The 18735-nt window shown below is 40.3% G+C and overlaps 1 protein-coding gene and 1 non-coding gene across 2 annotated transcripts in view; one reads left to right on the top strand and one right to left on the bottom strand.

Moving 5' to 3' along the window:
• Gch1 (GTP cyclohydrolase 1) overlaps window positions 1-18735 on the bottom strand; it is a 49741-nt gene that overhangs the window by 17221 nt on the left and 13785 nt on the right. The window contains exons 2-3 of the mRNA XM_070033045.1: window positions 6729-6838; window positions 2494-2549 (exon numbers count right to left, since the gene is read on the bottom strand). Of these exons, the coding sequence (XP_069889146.1) occupies window positions 2494-2549; window positions 6729-6838 (166 nt within the window). The remainder of the gene's footprint in view (window positions 1-2493; window positions 2550-6728; window positions 6839-18735) is intronic.
• On the top strand, window positions 12339-12445 carry LOC138834719 (U6 spliceosomal RNA). The gene has a single exon (XR_011374242.1). It is a non-coding gene; the product is annotated as a U6 spliceosomal RNA (small nuclear RNA).

The raw sequence follows: 18735 nt of genomic DNA, 5'->3' as shown, positions 1-18735 counted from the left end.
GAGGATTGAGGTTCAAAGCCAGCCATGGCAGGAAAGTCCATGAAACATATATCTCCAGATAACCACCAAACAGCTGAAAGTGGAGCTATAGCTTAAGTGGTTGAATCTTAGCCTTGAGCAAAGAAGCACAGGCATACCATCCAGGCCCTAAGTTTGACTACAGAACTGACACAAAAAACAAACAACAACAATAAGACCCATAAATATAAAAAGGCAGCATGATTCCTTTAAATGCTGGAGCGTCCTCAAGGCTTGACTCCCTAACATGTGTGCTTACCAAGCATATAGCTCTGAGTTCAAAACCCTAGCACCACCAAAAAAAAAAAAAAAAAAAAAAAGAATGCCCAGAACTTCACAACTCTTCAGTAACTATCCAAAGATACTGCAGATGGCTAAAATCCAGATAAAGAAATCAAAAGGATCAGTGACTTCATACAAAAGAAATAAAGATACCAATTCAAGATCAGGATGGGAAACTGAATAACTCAGCACAGATAGAGGTTCTGAAAAAGGAAAACATGAAATCTTGGAAATAAAAGGCTCAATAAACAAATAAAATTTTAAACTCAATGGAAAGCATCACCAATAGACCAGACAAATGGTTCATTCTCCATCATTCTGTGACTTCCAGGAGTCCTGTTTAGGACACTAGAACACATAACACCTGGGAAATGGAAAAGATCCAGAAGACCAGAACATGGAAGGTAGCTATAAAAATTCCAGGAGAAAGCTAAGAAGCGAAGTATAAAGACACATTCCTCATTGTAGTCAGTGTGGAGAAATCTCCAACTGGTCTCCAGATCCTAAGGTGAACAAGAGAACTTCTGAGTTAAAACCACATGAAAGCCAATGGCTGCAGAAGTCTGCAGTAGTCATTCATTCCTAAGTGTGCCCATTGGAGTTCACACCATGCACAGTCAGTATGCGTACCAGGAACACAAAGAAAGGCCATATAAAGGTGAAGCATAGAGGACTCAGGCTGAGCATAAACCTTTATGTGTGTAGTAAGCATGTGAGAAAGGCTTCAGTGGTTACAGTTTCTAAGACATCCCAGCTCTCACACTGAAGAGAAGCCCATGGATGTGAGCAATATGAGAAAGCCTTCAGTTCTATGTGTGATTTTCAGAGACTGAAATGAACTCACAGTGAATGAACTCAGTGAAGAGACCTCCTATGTGTGTAAGCAATGTGGGAAAGCCTTTTGTTATTCCCTCCACAGAGATGAAAGGATTCACACACTGGAGAGAATCCCCACACATCTAGAACTGGGAAATGCATTCTTGTTACATGCCCTTTCTAGCACTAGTGAGAATGCAGTGAAGAGAGCTATCAGTGCATGTGGAAAGCTTCTAATCTCAGCTCAGTTCACAGATGTGCTAAGGACACACTGTGGAAAGAAGCCTTGAATAGAAGAGATGTGCTGAAGTATTCAGGTGGTGTACAATTCACCAAGGAGCATTATCTGTTTTTGGAGACAAAAGACAAGTCTTAATAGGACTTCGCCCTGCTCTGTGTGTGAGGTCAATTCCAGTCTTCTGGTCTTATTTTTATCATTATGACATTCTATTTAAACACTAAAGGATTTCCAATAATGTATTTGAAAGTGTTCTCCATAAACACATGCCTTTTCAACTTCTAAAACAAAACAAGTCTGAAAACTGTGTATTTCAATTAGTCCCCTGCCTATGTTCTCTCTTCCATCTCTTATTTTAAGTACCCCCTTTATTAGAGGTAAGCCTCGTGTCTATTTTTTTTTGGGGGGGGGGGCGCGGTCCAGTCATGGGGCCTGAACTCTGGGCCTGGGCGCTGTCCCTCAGCTCTTCAGCTCAAGGCTAGTACTCTACCACTTGAGCCATAGCGCCACTTCCAGCTTTTTTCTTTTTGCTTATGTGGTGCTGAGGAATCGAACCCAGGGCCTCAGGCATGCAAGGCAAGCGCTCTACCACTGAGCCACCTTCCCAGCCCCAAGCCTCATGTCTTTAGTATAGGAAGGCTCTACAAGCTGAGACATCAAAGATGAGAGGGGAGAGCAAGGGGACAAGGCAGTGGTGAATGGGAAGAGAGGAGCATTTGTGTGTGAGGCCTTAGATTCTAAGTCTGATTGCCTTTGGAACCTATATGTGTTTACTTGTAAAATTACTTCCAATTTACAGCCACACTTGTAGGGAGAGTGAAATCTTGGTGAGACAACTCTCACTAAAGAGGAGCCATTGGCTGTGTGCCCGTGGCTCATGCCTATAATCCTAACTACTCAGGAGGCTGAGATCAGAGGATCACAGTTCAAAGCCAGCCCAGACAGGAAAGTCCGTGAGACTCTTCTCTCCAATTAACCAGAAATCCTGAAGTAGAGCTGTGGTTCAAGTGGTAGAGCGCTCACCTTGAGCTGAAGAGCTCAGGGATAGCACACAGGCCCAGATTTCAAACCTCATGACCAACAAAAAAAAAGAGGAGCAATTGTATACACCTGTTTATATACCATGTGGTTATACTTACCTTGCAAGTTTGCTGAGGCCAAGGACTTGCTTGTTGGGAAGATAACCAATATGAACCTTCAAAGAGGAAATAGAAACAATGAGCTCAATAAAGGCACAGCACATCTTTGATGGCAAAATAAGGAAATACAGGGAAACTATGCTATTCTTACATGTAAATTCATCTCCATGACAATGTATCTTTAAAACATTCAGAGGCATTCAGACAGAAAAATGAAGCAATTACAGAAGTATTTTTAAATTACATAAAGATGGCAAAAGGACATTATAGATGGATGAGTCTATTAATCAAATGACAGATTTAAAGTGTTGCTGTGATTTCCCTAATAAAGTTAAATTCTTGATATGAATGTGAAAGTGTTTTCTCTACAGACAGGAAGAAATTCTCAAGAAAGAAGGGAGAGTCTTATTTAATGGCATAAACTGTAAAGAGAAATGTTGTCATTTTGCACATCACAGTGCTTAGGAATCACACTGCAGAGTGCTATTGCACAAGGGTCTCTACATCCTTTTTTGTTGGCTGCCCCATTTCTAAAGGAGAGCTGGGAGAGCTCCATCATCCTGACGGAAGACAATGAACACAAGCTAATGCTGTACCTGCCAGAACATGCACCCTAAGAGACAAGTTTTATACATGACCTACCTACTATAAGGCAAAGTCACTTCTACAGTCTTTAAAGGCACCATTAAATAATAGGTAGATGTTACCTTGCTTTTAAGCCAAATATGAAGAATGAAAAACATAAGCTCTCTGGAAAAGGCTAATTAAGTAAAGGGTCATTTATAGGCAATCAATTAACCAGATATAAAATTACAGTCACATCTCCCTCATCACGATTGCCAACAGTCTTCATTCATTTATCTAATATTTACTGATAACAATAATAATATTTACTAATAATTTTACTGATGTAATATTTAGTGAATTCTTTATTTGCTGTTATTGTAGAGTGGCTATATAGAGGTATTGCAGTTACATGATTCAAGCAATGAGTACAATTCTTTTTGAACCATGTCTCCCCTTCCCTTGCTCTCTCCTGGTTTTTCCCTCTTGTCCCCAAACAAAAGATGATTTTTTTTCCATTACGGCTATGTTTTAACAGCTTGAGAATTCTACCTCATTACCTTCCTAGAGGACAGGAGGAAAAGACACAGTAGCATCTGAATTCTGGGTGTTACAAAGATAAGTTACTCTTCTATAACAAACTATATAAATAGTTATCTGTAGCTGCTTTGTATTGGAAAAGCTTTTTAGATCTTGCTCCATTTACAATACGTTCTAAGGATGTATGTAGTAAATAAAGCATTCTTTAAAGCAAAAAAAAAGTTACTCTTCTATACACTTGAAATTGCCATGCTTATTTATGCAGAACTAGAATATGCTTATAGTTTATACTATTTTGGGTCTTTATTTAGGACCTAAAACATCTAAATGTCCATTTTAGAAAATCACCATTAAAAAATAAATAAATCACCACTAAAAAGCAAAGCTAGTAAGAACATGAATGCAGAGGTAATTATCACAGTAGGTAGGAGGATGCAATAGCCAGAGGCTAAGTACAGGACTAAATGCTTTGGGTCCAACCCATGCCAGGCCAGGGTACTAACTCTCCATATCCTCTTGGAAAAAAGAAGATGAATTTGTTTCACCTATAGCAAATAAAAGTCGGAGATGAGCCCAAAAGTTCCTTCATTAACTGTGGATGCCTCTTCTGTAGTACTATGAAGTCCTTGGCACCCCTGTGCACGCTTCTGTCAGAAATAGTCATTCTTAAAATAGTGAAGGTTCAAATCAAACCTAGGTTTTTAGGAAAGCTAAAGGCTGGAAGGAACAAATCCAGAAGGTGAGGCAAGCCACAGAATAACAGGCCTAGTATCTTCCATAGGGGGAGGAGGGGCTATTTTAGAAGAAAACAGTAATGCAGGAGACACCACAAAATGCCAAAAAAAAATACAAAGTGACTTCTAACTAGCTTCTTTATAAATCCATGGAAAATGTTTGCAGTAACTGGAGAACTCAAAATACATGTTATTAGATGCTACTTAGAATTTACTTTTAATTTTGTTTGTGGTCATGCTACTGTAGATAAAAATATTTTAGAGAATGTGTTGATTCACTCGTATTGATTACCAATTAACTGATGATGCTATTAATATTAATTGCTGTTATTGGCCAGTCAATATTTCAGGGCTAATAGTGATTAAAAATAATCTCGTCTGTAGTATAATATTTTATATTAATATGTTGAATGACAATTCTAATTTATTTTCAAACTCAGTTTTCTTGAGAAGGAATCCTTATCTTTTAAGTAAGGAGAAACTATGGACTATATCTGGGATGTACTTCAGCCTAATGCAATGAGGAAAGAGATATAATAACATGACTAGCCCTGTACTAATGATAACTCTTGAGGCTGGCTGGTACGAACATGGGAGATTATTATATTAGCCATTTTATTGTTACATATGTTACAATTTTTCAATGACAGAAGTTTTCTTTAAGAAGGGATACCACGGGCTGGGAAGTTGACTCAGTGGTAGAGCGCTTGCCTGGCATGCATGAGGCCCTGGTTTCGATTCCTCAGCACCACATAAGCAAAAAGAAAAGTGGCGCTGTGGCTCAAGTGGTAGAGTGCTATCCTTGAGCTGAAGAGCTGAGGGACAGCGCCCAGGCCCAGAGTTCAGGCCCCACGACTGGACCCCCCCACACACACACAAAAAGAAGGGATACCACTATACTTACAGCTGAATATTAAAATTTACGCTGGAAATGTGCAAGAATGGGAAAGAGTTAGAACTCCAGTACATAGCTGGGTGTATAAACAGGTGAATGTAGTAGAATTTCTTCTGCTTCTGCTTCTTTTGTCGGTCATGGGGCTTGAACTTGGGGTCTGGCACTGTCCCTGGGCTCTTTTGCTCAAGGCTAGCACTATACCACTTTGAACCACAGTTCCAATTCCAGTTTTCTGGTTAATTGGAGATAATAGTCTCACTGCTTTCCTGTTCCCGATAGCTTTGAACCACAATCCTCAGACCTTAATCTCTTGAGTAGGTAGGAGACAGGTATGAGCCACTAGTGCCCAGCCAACTTGGGATCTTTTAATCCCATACCTAGAGAGGTTCTTCACAGAAACACATGCATATGTTTACCACGAGACAAGTGATACCAGTGTTGTTTGCAATACCCCAACCAGGATAGCGCAAATGTCCATTGGGAGAAGAACAGATAAACAGTGATACACTACTTAATGCAATAACATAGAACAGTGAAAATAAACACATCTTTGTGTGCTTTGGGTATTTTCCTATGTTTGACTTCTACTTTTAATGAAAAAATAGAACTCTAACACAAATTAAAGCAAATATGAATATTTATACAATTAAACTATGAGTATATGGGTACTCACAATACTATGTCTTGCAAGTCTTTTGTTTGAAATTTACTAATAGCCAAAATAAAATTTATATAATGGTGGAGAAGAAAACAACTCTTCGTCCTAAACCCACATGTTTCAAAGGTACATTTCACTACACTTACAAAGTTAATAATGTGCCATCTAGTTTGCACTCAACTCATTTTTCCTAATATAGAAAGCAATAGAAGCAAATTCAATCAATTAATATCTTAACCTCTGACCCAAGAAATCTTGCAATCACTACTGCTCATGTCATACATATGCCTTAGATCACCCTTTATTCACTCAAAATGAAGGGCAAAGATTTTCAGAACATCATCCCCAAAGATGCTACCTTGACCTCATTCTCTTCACCTTTTACCATGATATTTAATAGGAAAAAAATGCCTGGGAGGCCATCTGTTGCTTTGTTTTCATTTCTGCTTCTTACCTTGGAGTTATCAGAGTAGTCAGGCTGATAAAGAGTAAATATTTCAATATAATTCTAAATGTTTGGGATATTAGAAATTTGTGTGCTGGGAAGGTGGCTCAGTGGTAGAGCGCTTGCCTTGCATGCCTGAGGCCCTGGGTTCAATTCCTCAGCACCACATAAGCAAAAAGAAAAAAACCGGAAGTGGCACTGTGGCTCAACTGGTAGAGCGCTAGCCTTGAGCTGAAGAGCTGAGGGACAGTGCCCAGGCCCAGAGTTCAAGCCCCACAACTGGACCCCCCCAAAAAAATAGAAATTTGTAGCTGACACTTTTAAATAGAATTATACTAAGTTAAAACTTTCATTTATATGCCCTTTTAAATGGTTAGGAAACAACAAGGAATGTCTTACCCTTCCAACGAACGGAACCAGATGATGCTCACACATGGAAAACATATCTATGTCCTTCACAATCACCATCTCATCGTGGTCCTCATCAAATATTGCATCATTCAGGACATCTGAAATCAGATGCTTGACTTAGTCACATTGCCAATTTTACACAAAACACAAAGTCAAAAGGATACTATGATTAGATAGGAGAAGACACTAAGCGTTTAAAAAGGTGAATCCTCACTGAAGTATTTAAGACATATAAATGAAAGCTACTGAATTTTTCTATTAAGTTAGCAAAAGTCTTTTTTCTTTAAATTACATTCTTAACAAATCCTCGAGACAACATGTGACATAATAAATGTAGAATTACAAATAGGGTTATAGTATGAGAAAGAAGACAGGAAGACTGAAGATGGGCGAGAGAAGAAGGCAGGCTGGAAGGGGGAATTATGGAAAATAAAAGTGGCTATTTCTGTAGGTAGACATGGGTGACTCACCATCTTTTACATTTCCTCATACTTTGTGTTCCTCTATAATGGCTATGTAGAACACCAGCTAAGAGGAAAAAAGTTGCTGTTCACTCCTTGCCTTCACAGTCCAGAACTATACATCTCTATTTTCTTTTCTTTTCTTTTTTTTCTAGATCCAAGACCAAGACTAAAACACAGTACCTGTGGCTACTTTCACTCACTTGCTAGCATTCAACCAACTGAGCCATGCCTCCAACCCCCCTGACCTCTATTATCAACTCCCTAGATAGCTTCCTACACCTGTAAACTTCCTCAGTGTAGGCACAAAAAAAAAGGAAATAAATCATATAGTTTGCATGTGTTTGCTTCTCTGAGGAGGTTTTGGGAGACTGTGTGCTGTATAAGCTATGAACCTAGTACATACGGTCAGCTTACAACAGACATTTAAAAATGAAAAACAAAAAACTTTGATTAAAATTGTGCTTACTGGACATCACAAACTCATCTGCAAAACAGTATGTTAATTAGATAATGGGGGAGAAGGGAAGACTAGAAGAATGCCCTGTCCTGAATGCTGCCTAGGAAAGGCAGGAAATATGGTACTATGTTACTATAGCGTGGCACTAATGGCAGCCAATTCCCCAGTGTTGTCTGTGAGTGGCATGTGGCACTAAAGAAGCCACAAAGAAACACAGTTATCATCTTACTTTTATAAAATTGATACATGCAGGTGCCAATGGCTCATGCCTATAATCCTCACTACTCATGAGACTACAATCTGAGGATTATTGTTCAAAGCCAGCCCAATCAGAAAAATCTTTTTTTTTTTTTTTTTTTTTTTTTGGTCCGGTCGTGGGGACTGAACTCTGGGCCTGGACGCTGTCCCTCAGCTTTTTCAGCTCAAGGCTAGCGCTCTACCACCTGAGCCACAGCACCACTTCCGGCTTTTTACTTTTTGCTTATGTGGGGCTGAGGAATCGAACCCAGGGCCTCATGTATGCAAGGCAAGCGCTCTACCACTGAGCCACCTTCTCAGCCCAATCAGAAAAATCTTTGAGGCTTACTTCTAATTAGCCACCAAAAAAGCCAGAAGTAGAGTTACGATTCAACTGATAGAGCACCAGCCTTGAGTAAAAAGGCTAAGGGACAGCACCCACGCTCTAATTTCAAGCCCCAAAGAAAGAGGGAAGGAAAGATGGAGGAGGGGAGAGAGAGAGGGAGAGGGGGAGAGGGAGAGGAAAAACCCCTGTACTGATGCCCACACAGCATGACCGATAAGATATAGCAAGATACCTCGCTATGATTTCAAGGATTTGGGGGATACCCAATCTACCCAGTATGACTACACAGGAGAGAGGTGATGAATACAGCTCTGCAGCCACCCACAGCTATTTTGCCCTCAGAAAGGAAGGCAGCTTGGTGAGTCACAGAGAAGATGTACAAATGTCCACCCACACTGGCTGACCTCCAGTGGCCCTGATGCTCCTCAAATAGGGGCTCAGCAGATACTGAGTCATCAGCTCAACCACAGTTCTGATCCCCTGAGTCAGGCTATTCTGAGATGCAGTTGATCGTGCGGCAGAAAATTCATTAGTGTGGTCCACAAAAGTGGACGTGTGGGGTTGCAACACACTCAGATAAACACAGATACGAGTGGCTGGTAAAACCTGGGGAGAAAAAGGCTCACTGTCATTCTTTAAGTAAATATTCTTTCTCCAATAGCAGTTTTCTATTCTGAATATTCTGACCTAACCTTCGGTCATATTTCTGAAAGAAGTTCAAAAATAGCTCCTTAGTGTTCCCAGAAGTATGCCGGATTTCTCCAAGAGTTTAATATAATGTCATTACATGTATCACCTTACTAAAAGCTTTAGCCACACAAGAAATACTCTCTCTCTCTTTCCTTGAAGAAAGAAAGAGGATCATCAAATGTCAGATACATTTATCTCCTTTGGCAAAAGAAATCCCCCAAATTATAATTATGCTATAATCATCAGAAAATTTGAAGGATATTCTACAAAATAAGTCAACAAGTATTTGTTTTGTTTTGAAACAAAGTCTCATCGTTTCCTAGTCAGGTCTCAAATTAATAATCCTCCTGCCCCAACTAACTGGGATTAAGACATATGCCACCATGCTGTCTCAATAAGTACTTAAAAAATTTTTTTATTGTCAAGGGGTTACAGTAAAGTATATAAGTTATATAAGTAAGTTATATAAGTTATATAAGTAAGGTAATAAGTACATTTCTTGTCAAACTTGTTACCCCTTCCCTCATTTTTCTCCTACTTTCCCTCTCCCCTCACCCAATGCAACAAAGATATGGAAAGACATGGAAGGATGACAGAACTATGCAGTAGGAGAGGAGGCTAGGAAATAACTAAATGCAACAGTAAAATCAAAATACGCATATACACAGGAAAGGTTAACGACATTTCAGTCAACCACAGGTCCCATATACAACAGTGGACCTGTAAGAGTAAATCTCCTAATAATGTCACAGTAATCTTACTTCATGTGAGTACGATTTGACATTTGCACAATAAAATTTCCTAGTGATACATGATTGTACCTTTTCATGGAAAGGTAAAACCATCGTGGCAGAAAGTACACAGGTGCTTCACCAGGAATCAGAAAAGTGGGAGAAGCAGGCTGAGTAAAGAAGGCCCATGTCTTCATTCTATTGGGAGTGCCATGTTGCTAAAAATGCACATTGTCCACGTAGAGTTGGTAAGCGTCATTAAATGTTAATTATACCTTAATAAAATGAACTTTATAAAAACTTTTTAAAATTTGTACTAATTTACTGTATTGTTATTATAGAGGTGAGGTACAGAGGGATTACAATTACATGAGTCAGGTAATGAGAACCCTGCCTTTTGTGCAGTGTCTTCTGGTCCCTCATTCTCTCATAGTCCCTCCCTCCTGTCTCCACCCACAAGTTGTATATTTCACTTTCATCAATGTCCAGTAAGCTCCACTGCTGCACTTTTTCACCCCAAATCCTCAAGTTCCTTATCCTCCCCTCAACCCTTCCAAAGATATAAAATGAACTTTAAAAAATAATCTTTAAGCCAGGTGCTGGTGGCTCACACCTGTAATCCTAGCTACTCAAGAGGCTGAGATCTGAGGATCATGGGTTGAAGCCACCTAAAACAGAAAATTCTGTAGTTTGGTTTTGGTTTTTTGGTCGTTTGTGGGGCTTGAACTCAGGGCCTGGGTGCTGTCCCTGAGCCTCTATGTGTTCAAGGTTAGCGCTCTACCACTTTGAGCCACAGCTGCACTTCTCAGTGTTCTGGAAGTTAATTGGAGATAAGTCTCACAGACTTTCCAACCTGAGCTGGCTTTGAACTGAAATCCTCAGATTTTAGCAAGGATTATAGGCATGAACCATTGGCACTTGGCATGTATCTATTTTATAAAATTAAGATGACACTGTGTTTCTAGTGGCTTCTTTTCCTGTTTGACAACAGAACTGAAGAGGTTTTAACGTCACATGCCATGCAGAACAGAGCAGAGGGATATGGATGGAAATGAGCTGTCACTTAATATAATCTATCAGGCAGTTTTGAGTTTGAACTCATGCAAATATTTACATACTCAAAATCAAAAGGAATAAACCCGAAATCCTCATATGATTCAATGCTTTGTGTGGTAATAAAACATTAATATGTTGCCTATATCCTATTTCATTAAATTGAACCCACACTATAAACTTGGCCTAGTCAAATCATTGTTTTTCTTCAGTAATAAAGTTCCCCAGCTATATTTACTTACGTTTTTCTCTAACATATCTGTAAGCTACCATCTTTGGATAATAAGAACAAAACACTATCACAGATTGCTTTAATTTCCTGCTTGTTATCAGCAGCAAGAAGGTAACCCTGGAAACGAGGGTTTGTGGCATTCTGTTTCTTACTGTTAGTCATAAACACAAAGGAGAATGTAGTGGCCTCCCACAGCTAAAGGTTTGTCTATACCATCATCAAACAATGTCAGTTTGAAGGGATAACATTCTCCTGCCATCAATAACTAAGCAATGACAGCATACAACACTGCACAGCAGCCATCTCTCAGGAAGTTAGCCTGCTAGGTAGAACCCCTTATGGTCTTAAAAATGGTTTTACAAATGAGAGAGAGAGAGAGAGAGAGAGAGAGAGAGAGAGAGAGAGAGAGAGAGAGAGAGAGAGAGAGAGCAGTCTATATACTTCTGGAATTAAACCGACTCAAGTTACTTACAAGGAGAAGCTAAGCCCAACTGATGGAGAAAGTAGTACATCACTGGTCCAAACCCTTCTAGTACCAGCTAACATCAGAGCTGCCTCTATTGGCATATAGCACTTATTTCTTTGTGCCTTTTAGTACTGTGATTACTTGAGCTTATTTTCCCGACCCATTTGGGTTATATAAGCTTCTGGAAGGTAATTGTTGTATCTTAAGGCTGTTGGAGTTTCAGAATATCCTAGAGTACCATGCACAAAGCTGGAGTTAAAAACAGATCCACCTATGTTTATCCAATTAATATGTCCATCTTGACCTTGTAGTTCACTTCTTTAAAACAGATTTGAAGATAAAGGAACTCATAGGGTGAAGAGAATGTAAGAAGCCTCACTACCGCTTTATAGGTAATTGCAAAAGCTGGTGACTTAGCTGTGAATTACTCCATTTGGATGCAGCTACCCCCTACAATAAGATCTAGCAATGAAAGTGAGTGATTCTAAGCCTCATTTATAAATAAATCCCTGGAAAATCATGTAGGTAGAGCATAATCCACCTAAATCAAGTAGAAACAATGCTACACATTTGTTAGAGACATTCTATGTAAAAAATGAAATTATATGTATCTCATACATGGATTTCGGACCTAAAATACAACCTCCCATGTAAACATACACAAAGACATATGCTTTATATATGAGTTAATTAAAGCACAGTACATACAAGAGTGAAAAATTAACAGTTTAACAAAATGAATAGCAAGAAAGCTGAAAGGAGATTGAAGAGGGGGTTAGTGCAAGAGGAGGATGAATGATAAAGGGAACAGAAAAACACAATTATTCAATGTACAGGAAATAGAAAACATCAAGTTGAGTCTGGGAGAGGGAATGGGATGGGAGAAGGATGGAAGGAGTCATTCTGACCAAGAAGCACTGGAATGCTCGCTTCGGCAGCACATATACTAAAATTGGAACGATACAGAGAAGATTAGCATGGCCCCTGCACAAGGATGACATGTAAATTTGTGAAGCATTCCATAAAGGAAAAAAAAGAAGCACTGGACACAGATAAACATGAAAGAAGGAAGAGAGGAAGGAAGGAAGGAAGGAAGGAAGGAAGGAAGGAAGGAAGGAAGGAGGGAAGGAAGGAGGGAAGGAGGGAGGGACGGACGGACGGACGGACGGACGGAGGGAGGGAGGGTGGCAAGGAAGGAAGGAAGGAAGGAGAAAAAGAAAGAAATGTCACTCAAAAAAAGTGTAAGAGATTAACTTCAATATAGTTGTTACTTCTATGGTAAGAAGATAACATCAGCAAGTAACAAAGTGTGAGTGTGAGTGTGAGTGTGAGTGTTTGTGTGTATGTGTGCATGCATGTGCATGCATATTTTAAAAAGACAGGTGCCAGTGGCTAATGCCTGTAATCCTAGGAATATGGTTCAAAGCCAGTGCTGGCAAAAAAAAGTCTATGAAACTCTTACCTCCAATTAGCTCCAAAATAGTCAAAAGTGGACCTGTGGCTCAAGTGGTAGAGAGCACTAGTCGAGCACAAAAGCTCTGGGTTCAAGCCCCAGAACCAGCATACAAAATAGAAAAGGAAAGAAATAAATTTACATTTCTTTTAAGGTATTAAAATATATCTGAGCCGGGCGCTGGTGGCTCACGCCTGTAATCCTAGCTACTCAGGAGGCTGAGATCTGAGGATCGCGGTTCAAAGCCAGCCCGGGCAGGAGAGACTGTGAGACTCCTATCTCCAATAAACCACAAGAAAACCGGAAGTGGCGCTGTAGCTCAAGTGGTAGAGCGCTCGCCTTGAGCTGAAGAGCTGAGGGACAGCGCCCAGGCCCAGAGTTCAAGTCCCACTACCGACCAAAAAAAAAAAAATATCTGAAAGCTGGGCACTAGAAGCTCATACCTATAATCCTAGTTACTCAGGAGGCTGAGATCTAAAAATTGTAGTTTGAAGTCAGCCTGAGCAGAAAAGTCTATGATATTCTTATCTCCAACTAACTGCAAAATATCAGAAGAGGAGTTGTGACTCAAGTAGAAAAGCATCAGCCTTGAACAAAAGAGGTAAGGTATAGGACCAAGGCCCTGAGTTCAAGCCCCAGTACCAACACACACACACACACACACACACACACACACACACACACCCCTGAGGTTACACACACACACACACACACACACACACACACACACACACACACACACACACACACACACACACACACACACACACACACACCCCTGAGGTTACTGAAACATGTGCTCTTGACTATTCTGTTTCCAGGCATGTTTCATCAATAACTGCACTACTGGTGAGTTACTCCCATCCTTGGCTGGCCCAGCCATAAATTCTACACCAATTGGTGAGGGTTTACGTTCCATAAAGAAAATTGCTCAGTAACACTCTGTTCCTGATTATAATACTGTTCGTTGCATTTATTTATAAGATATAGAAATAATGTAATGGGAAATTTACAGCACAGATAATCTCTCCACCCACACACCATTCTTTAGCTGCCATTCAGGGAGCCTGACATCAGATGCACAGGAGATCAGAGTATAGAATGGTGACGTAGAAGAGCGAATGAGGAGCCCAGAGACCTGTGTTCTAGTATGAGCTTTGTGCAGATCATATGATTTGCTCCTCAATATCCTCACAGGTTAGAGGATGGGTTTGAGAGAGAAGCCTAACGTCACTGTCAGCTTCCCATTTCTCTCAGATCTGGGACAGTGAAACCAATGCTAAAGGACAAGAGTTACCCGCAAGCTCCACAGCCAGTTTCTTGAGATGTGTGGCATTCAGTGAGCAGGGGATTTCTGTTCTGAAGTGGGAAAAAATTTCAAACTCTTCGGCTTCATTCATAAATAAAACTACAGGCTGCTAAACATATAGGTTACATGATCAACTCTCAAAAGTCATCAAGCCAAACAAACATCATTCAGGTCAAGGTGAGCTACTCTGAGTATTTCTTGTTGATCAAAATTAGAGACTTCAAGGGTGTCTAAGAGAGCAAAACAAAGCGTATTCAATGAGTCATCCTTTAAAAAAACGGCAGACACTTGTCAAATTCAGTTCTTTAATGGGATAATTTTGTATATCTTTCACAATCCAGCTGTTAAAAGTGAATCTTACAAAACAGATGGTTATAACAAGGTCCTGTTCACAGTAGTTCTAAAGAAAGAACACACTGATATAAGAAACCATCCATTTGCTTTAAAAAGCTTCCAACAACAAACAGGCTCATTCATATCACCTGTCACTCACTCTCAATTTTCTCACTTGCTTTGTATGAGATTTCATACAGACAGTGTTGAGGAACCACTTGCAATCCTACCCAAGTAAGTACCAGCAGGATGTACCAACCACCACCATCAGTGACAAATGATTAAGGGCCAAGAGAATCAACCAACAAAGCAGAGGCCTCCAAATATGGCCAGTTGGGTAGAGTTTTTAAATATATAGCTTCCCCCATGGTTTTCCTTATTTGCAATAATTAGCATATGTCTAGGATAATCTTAGCAGATGAGCAGAATAGCTCAATAGCTACGTATATATGACCATATAAGATGATGCTAAGCTAAATGAACTCAAAGACACGGACACAAAAGGTTTTTCTTTACTGTTGTTTTTAAATGTTCTATGTGATTTTTTTTTGTTTATTTTTTGTGTTCTTCCCCTTATGGTATATCCCTTGTTGTCACTGTATTTGATTTTGGTACGCTGGTTATTGTATATATGTTTATCTGAATTAGGGAAGGGCAACAACAAAATGGTGAGACAAAGGACAAGGGGGAATCTGCAACAGCGATACTTACCAGACTATGTTGGAAATAATCTGTACAACCTGGGGGGTGATGGGGAAGGGAAAGTGGGAGAAAAATGAGGAAGTAAACAAGTTTGACAAGAAATGTACTTATGACCTTACTTATGTAACTGCAACCTTGACAATAAAAATAATACATAAACATGAGAGAGAGAGAGAGAGAGAGAGAGAGAGAGAGAGAGAGAGAGAGAGAGAGAGAGAGAGAGAGAGAGAAATAGCTCCCCAAATCACCCTGAGAAAATCATACTCACTAGGGGTGGCTGTAAGCTCAAGATTATGTCTTTTTTTTTTTTTTTTTGCCAGTGTTGGGGCCAGGGTATTGTCCTTTAGCATTTCTACTTAAGGCTAGTACTCTACCACTTAAGCTACAGCCCCACTTCCGGCTTTTCAGTAGTCAACTGGAGATTTTAAAATCTCATGTATTTTCCTGGTGGGCTAACTTTGAACTGTCATCTTCAGATCTCAGCTATATGAGTAGCTAGTATTATAGGTGTGAGCCACCAGCACCTGGCTAGATTATATATTAATAAACAACCAAGAAGGTCAAGTATGGTGGCTTACATTTGTAATCCCAGCTACCCAGGAGGTAGAGAGTAGTAGTTCTAGGCAAGCTGAAGGAGAAAAATCCATGCAACTTTACCTCAATGGAGAGAAACTGAATGCTATGGTGTGTGCTTATCATCCTAGAAACTATGGAGAAATTAAAATAGGCAGATCATGGCCCAAGTCTTCACCCAGCAGGAAGTAAGACCATATGTGAAAAGTAGCCAGTGAACGACAGAGCTACAAGTATGTCTCAGTGGTAGAACACCTACCTAGCATATGCCCTGAGTTCAAGACGCAGTACTTCCAATCTGTGGTGGTGCACTTATTGTTTCAGCTGTATAGGAAGCATAAACAGGAGAATGGTGGTTCAGCCTGAGCCAGAAAATATATGTAAGACCCCATCCAGAACGAAACTAAAGCAAAAAGGATTGCAATGTAGTTTAGCTGTACAGTGCCTGTTTAGCAAGCACAAGGCCCTAAGTTTAAACCCCAGTACTGCCATTAAAAAAAAAAAAATGAAGAGGAGCTGAGGCATAGCCAAGTGGTGAATTGCTTGCCTAGCATTCACAAGGCCCTAGGTTCAAGTCCCAGCATAAGTAAATAAACAAACCAGCAAACAAACTCGGAATTTTTGTAATATTGAGATGAGAGCATAGGATTTTGCCTAAGGACTGAAAACAGACCAACTGCTTGCCTCAATTTGCTGGTTAGCAAGGGGAACTGCTGACAACTACTATGAACCCTCATATCATCACCAAGACAGAAGATGGTAAGTCCTTGAGGGTGGAGGGGGGAACTGTCTAGGCAATGCTAGGCCCCGAGTTCAAACTCCAGTACCATTGAAGAAGGAGGAAGAGGAGGGGGAGGGGAAGGAGAAGGGAGGGGGAGGGGGGGGAGGAGGAGGAGGAGGAGGAGGAGGAGGAGATGATTAAGATTTGTGATCCAATCATTGGGAACAACACAAAGTAGACTACCCACCCACTCAAGTGGGTCTGGTTGCTGCCTGGGGCACAAACTACTTTCCCTTCTGTTTTAGAGCCCTTTTCAAATTAAGTTTTGCACATAGTTCATGACCTCTCCTAGACTCTGATACACTTTGCATTAATTAAAAAAGTTACCATGCTCATGTTACAGTGTCTGTAACACTGTCATTTAGAAACACAGTACTTGCCCAAGAATAGCTAGCAAGTTAGCTAGCAAAGCAGAGATTCTGACCTCAGTCTTCTGCCTCTGGGCCAGAGTCCTGGTCTGCAGCCACCAGGAGCAAACCTGACCTTCTGGAACTATGGACCCAAGCAGGAGAGCCCTACAGCAAGTGAGGTCAGCCATGGGGTGACAAGGTCCAATGACAGCAGAGGAAGAGAGGAAAGCAAATCCAATTCTTACACAGAAAAGCAAAGTAGTGATGGAGGCTGAAGACAGGATGAAAGCTATCTGTCAACTCAGGAGGGCAGATCAAAGAGAGAGAGAGAGAGAGAGAGAGCTAAGACCTATGGTCAGCCAGAGTCTGGGGAGGATATACAGTTATAAAACACTGTTTTACCAACTAGCTATCCAGTTTCTGTAAAGGAAAGTTCAGTAATGTCATTCTACTTTGACCTTTACTTAAAAAAAAATCAAACAGGAACAGTTTTATGAAAAAAAAAAAAAGAATCCCAATAAATCTTCAAACCAATAAGGAGGATTTTTTTAAAAAGGAACTTCTCTAGAGATGCCTATCTTAGGAAGAAAGAAAAAAAAAAGAAAGGAAGATAGGATGGGAGGGAGGGGGGAGAAAGGGAGAAAGGAAGGAAGGAAGGGAGGGAGGGAGGGAGGGAGGGAGGGAGAGAGAAAGAGAGAAAGAGAGAGAGAGAAAGAGAGAGAGAGAGAAAGAAAGAAAGAAAGAAAGAAAGAAAGAAAGAAAGAAAGAAAGAAAGAAAGAAAGAAAGAAAGAAAGGAAGGAAGGAAGGAAGGAAGGAAGAAAGGAAGGAAGAAAGGAAAGAAAGAAAGAAAGAAAGAAAGAAAGAAAGAAAGAAAGAAAGAAAAGAAAGAAAGAAAGAAAGAAAGAAAGGAAGGAAGGAAGGAAGAAAGAAAGGAAGGAAGAAAAAAGAAAGAAAGAATTGCTCTTCGTCAGGCACTAGTGGTACATACTTGTAACCCTAACTATTTAGGAGGCTGAGATCTGAGGATTGAGATTTGAAGCCAGCCCAGGCAGTGAGTCAGTGAGACTCAGAAGTCAGTGAGACTCTAATATCCAATTAACCACTAAAAAGCTGGAAGTGGAGCTGTGGCTCAAGTGAAAAGCCTTGAGTGAAAAAGACAAGCAAGAACATGAAGCCCTGAGTGTGAGCCCCAGCACTAGGAAAAATAAAGGAGGAACAGAGAAGCAGGGAGGGGGGAAAGAAAGAGGAGGAGGGAAAAGGAGGGAGAGGATGAGGGAGAGAGAGTTGGAGAGGGAGGAGGAGGGAGAGAGAATTAATTGCTCTTAACACCAACTACAAGTCTTTAAATCTTCAAGCTCAAATGAGTGTCTCCTGGTTGTGACATCATTGGAGGTTTATAGCATTTGTACTGAAAGTATTCCCCTTGAGTTTAAACCAATCTTTAGACTTCACTTCCATGTCCTATGAGGGAAGAGAAACAAAGGAAACAAGAAAAGAAATTTGACATCATAAAGGTGAAATAATTTTCCATCTCTGATGGGGAAGTGTTATGGGTAAGGAGAACAGGAACAGTTAAAAATCATTAGTAAAAGCCATTTGGGACAACTGAAGAAATATGCACATAGATTAGGCATTTTAATAAGCTTGGAGTAAGTTAAGAGGCAAAACAAACCAGGTGGGTACAGTCTGAGCTACACAGTGAGACCTTGCCCTCCCCTGGTTCCCCAAAAGATAAGCATTCTTCAGAGTAACAGTTTACCTCTAAATACATGTCTCTGCTTTACTACCTGTAAAAGAACAGACTGCGTCAATACGGC

The sequence above is a fragment of the Dipodomys merriami genome, unplaced genomic scaffold (assembly GCF_024711535.1).
Source record: "Dipodomys merriami isolate MVZ:Mamm:240054 unplaced genomic scaffold, mDipMer1.0.p SCAF_1, whole genome shotgun sequence".
Lineage (NCBI taxonomy): Eukaryota > Metazoa > Chordata > Mammalia > Rodentia > Heteromyidae > Dipodomys > Dipodomys merriami.
Note: the sequence above shows the minus strand (reverse complement) of the source record. Positions and strands in the feature narration are given on the sequence as shown.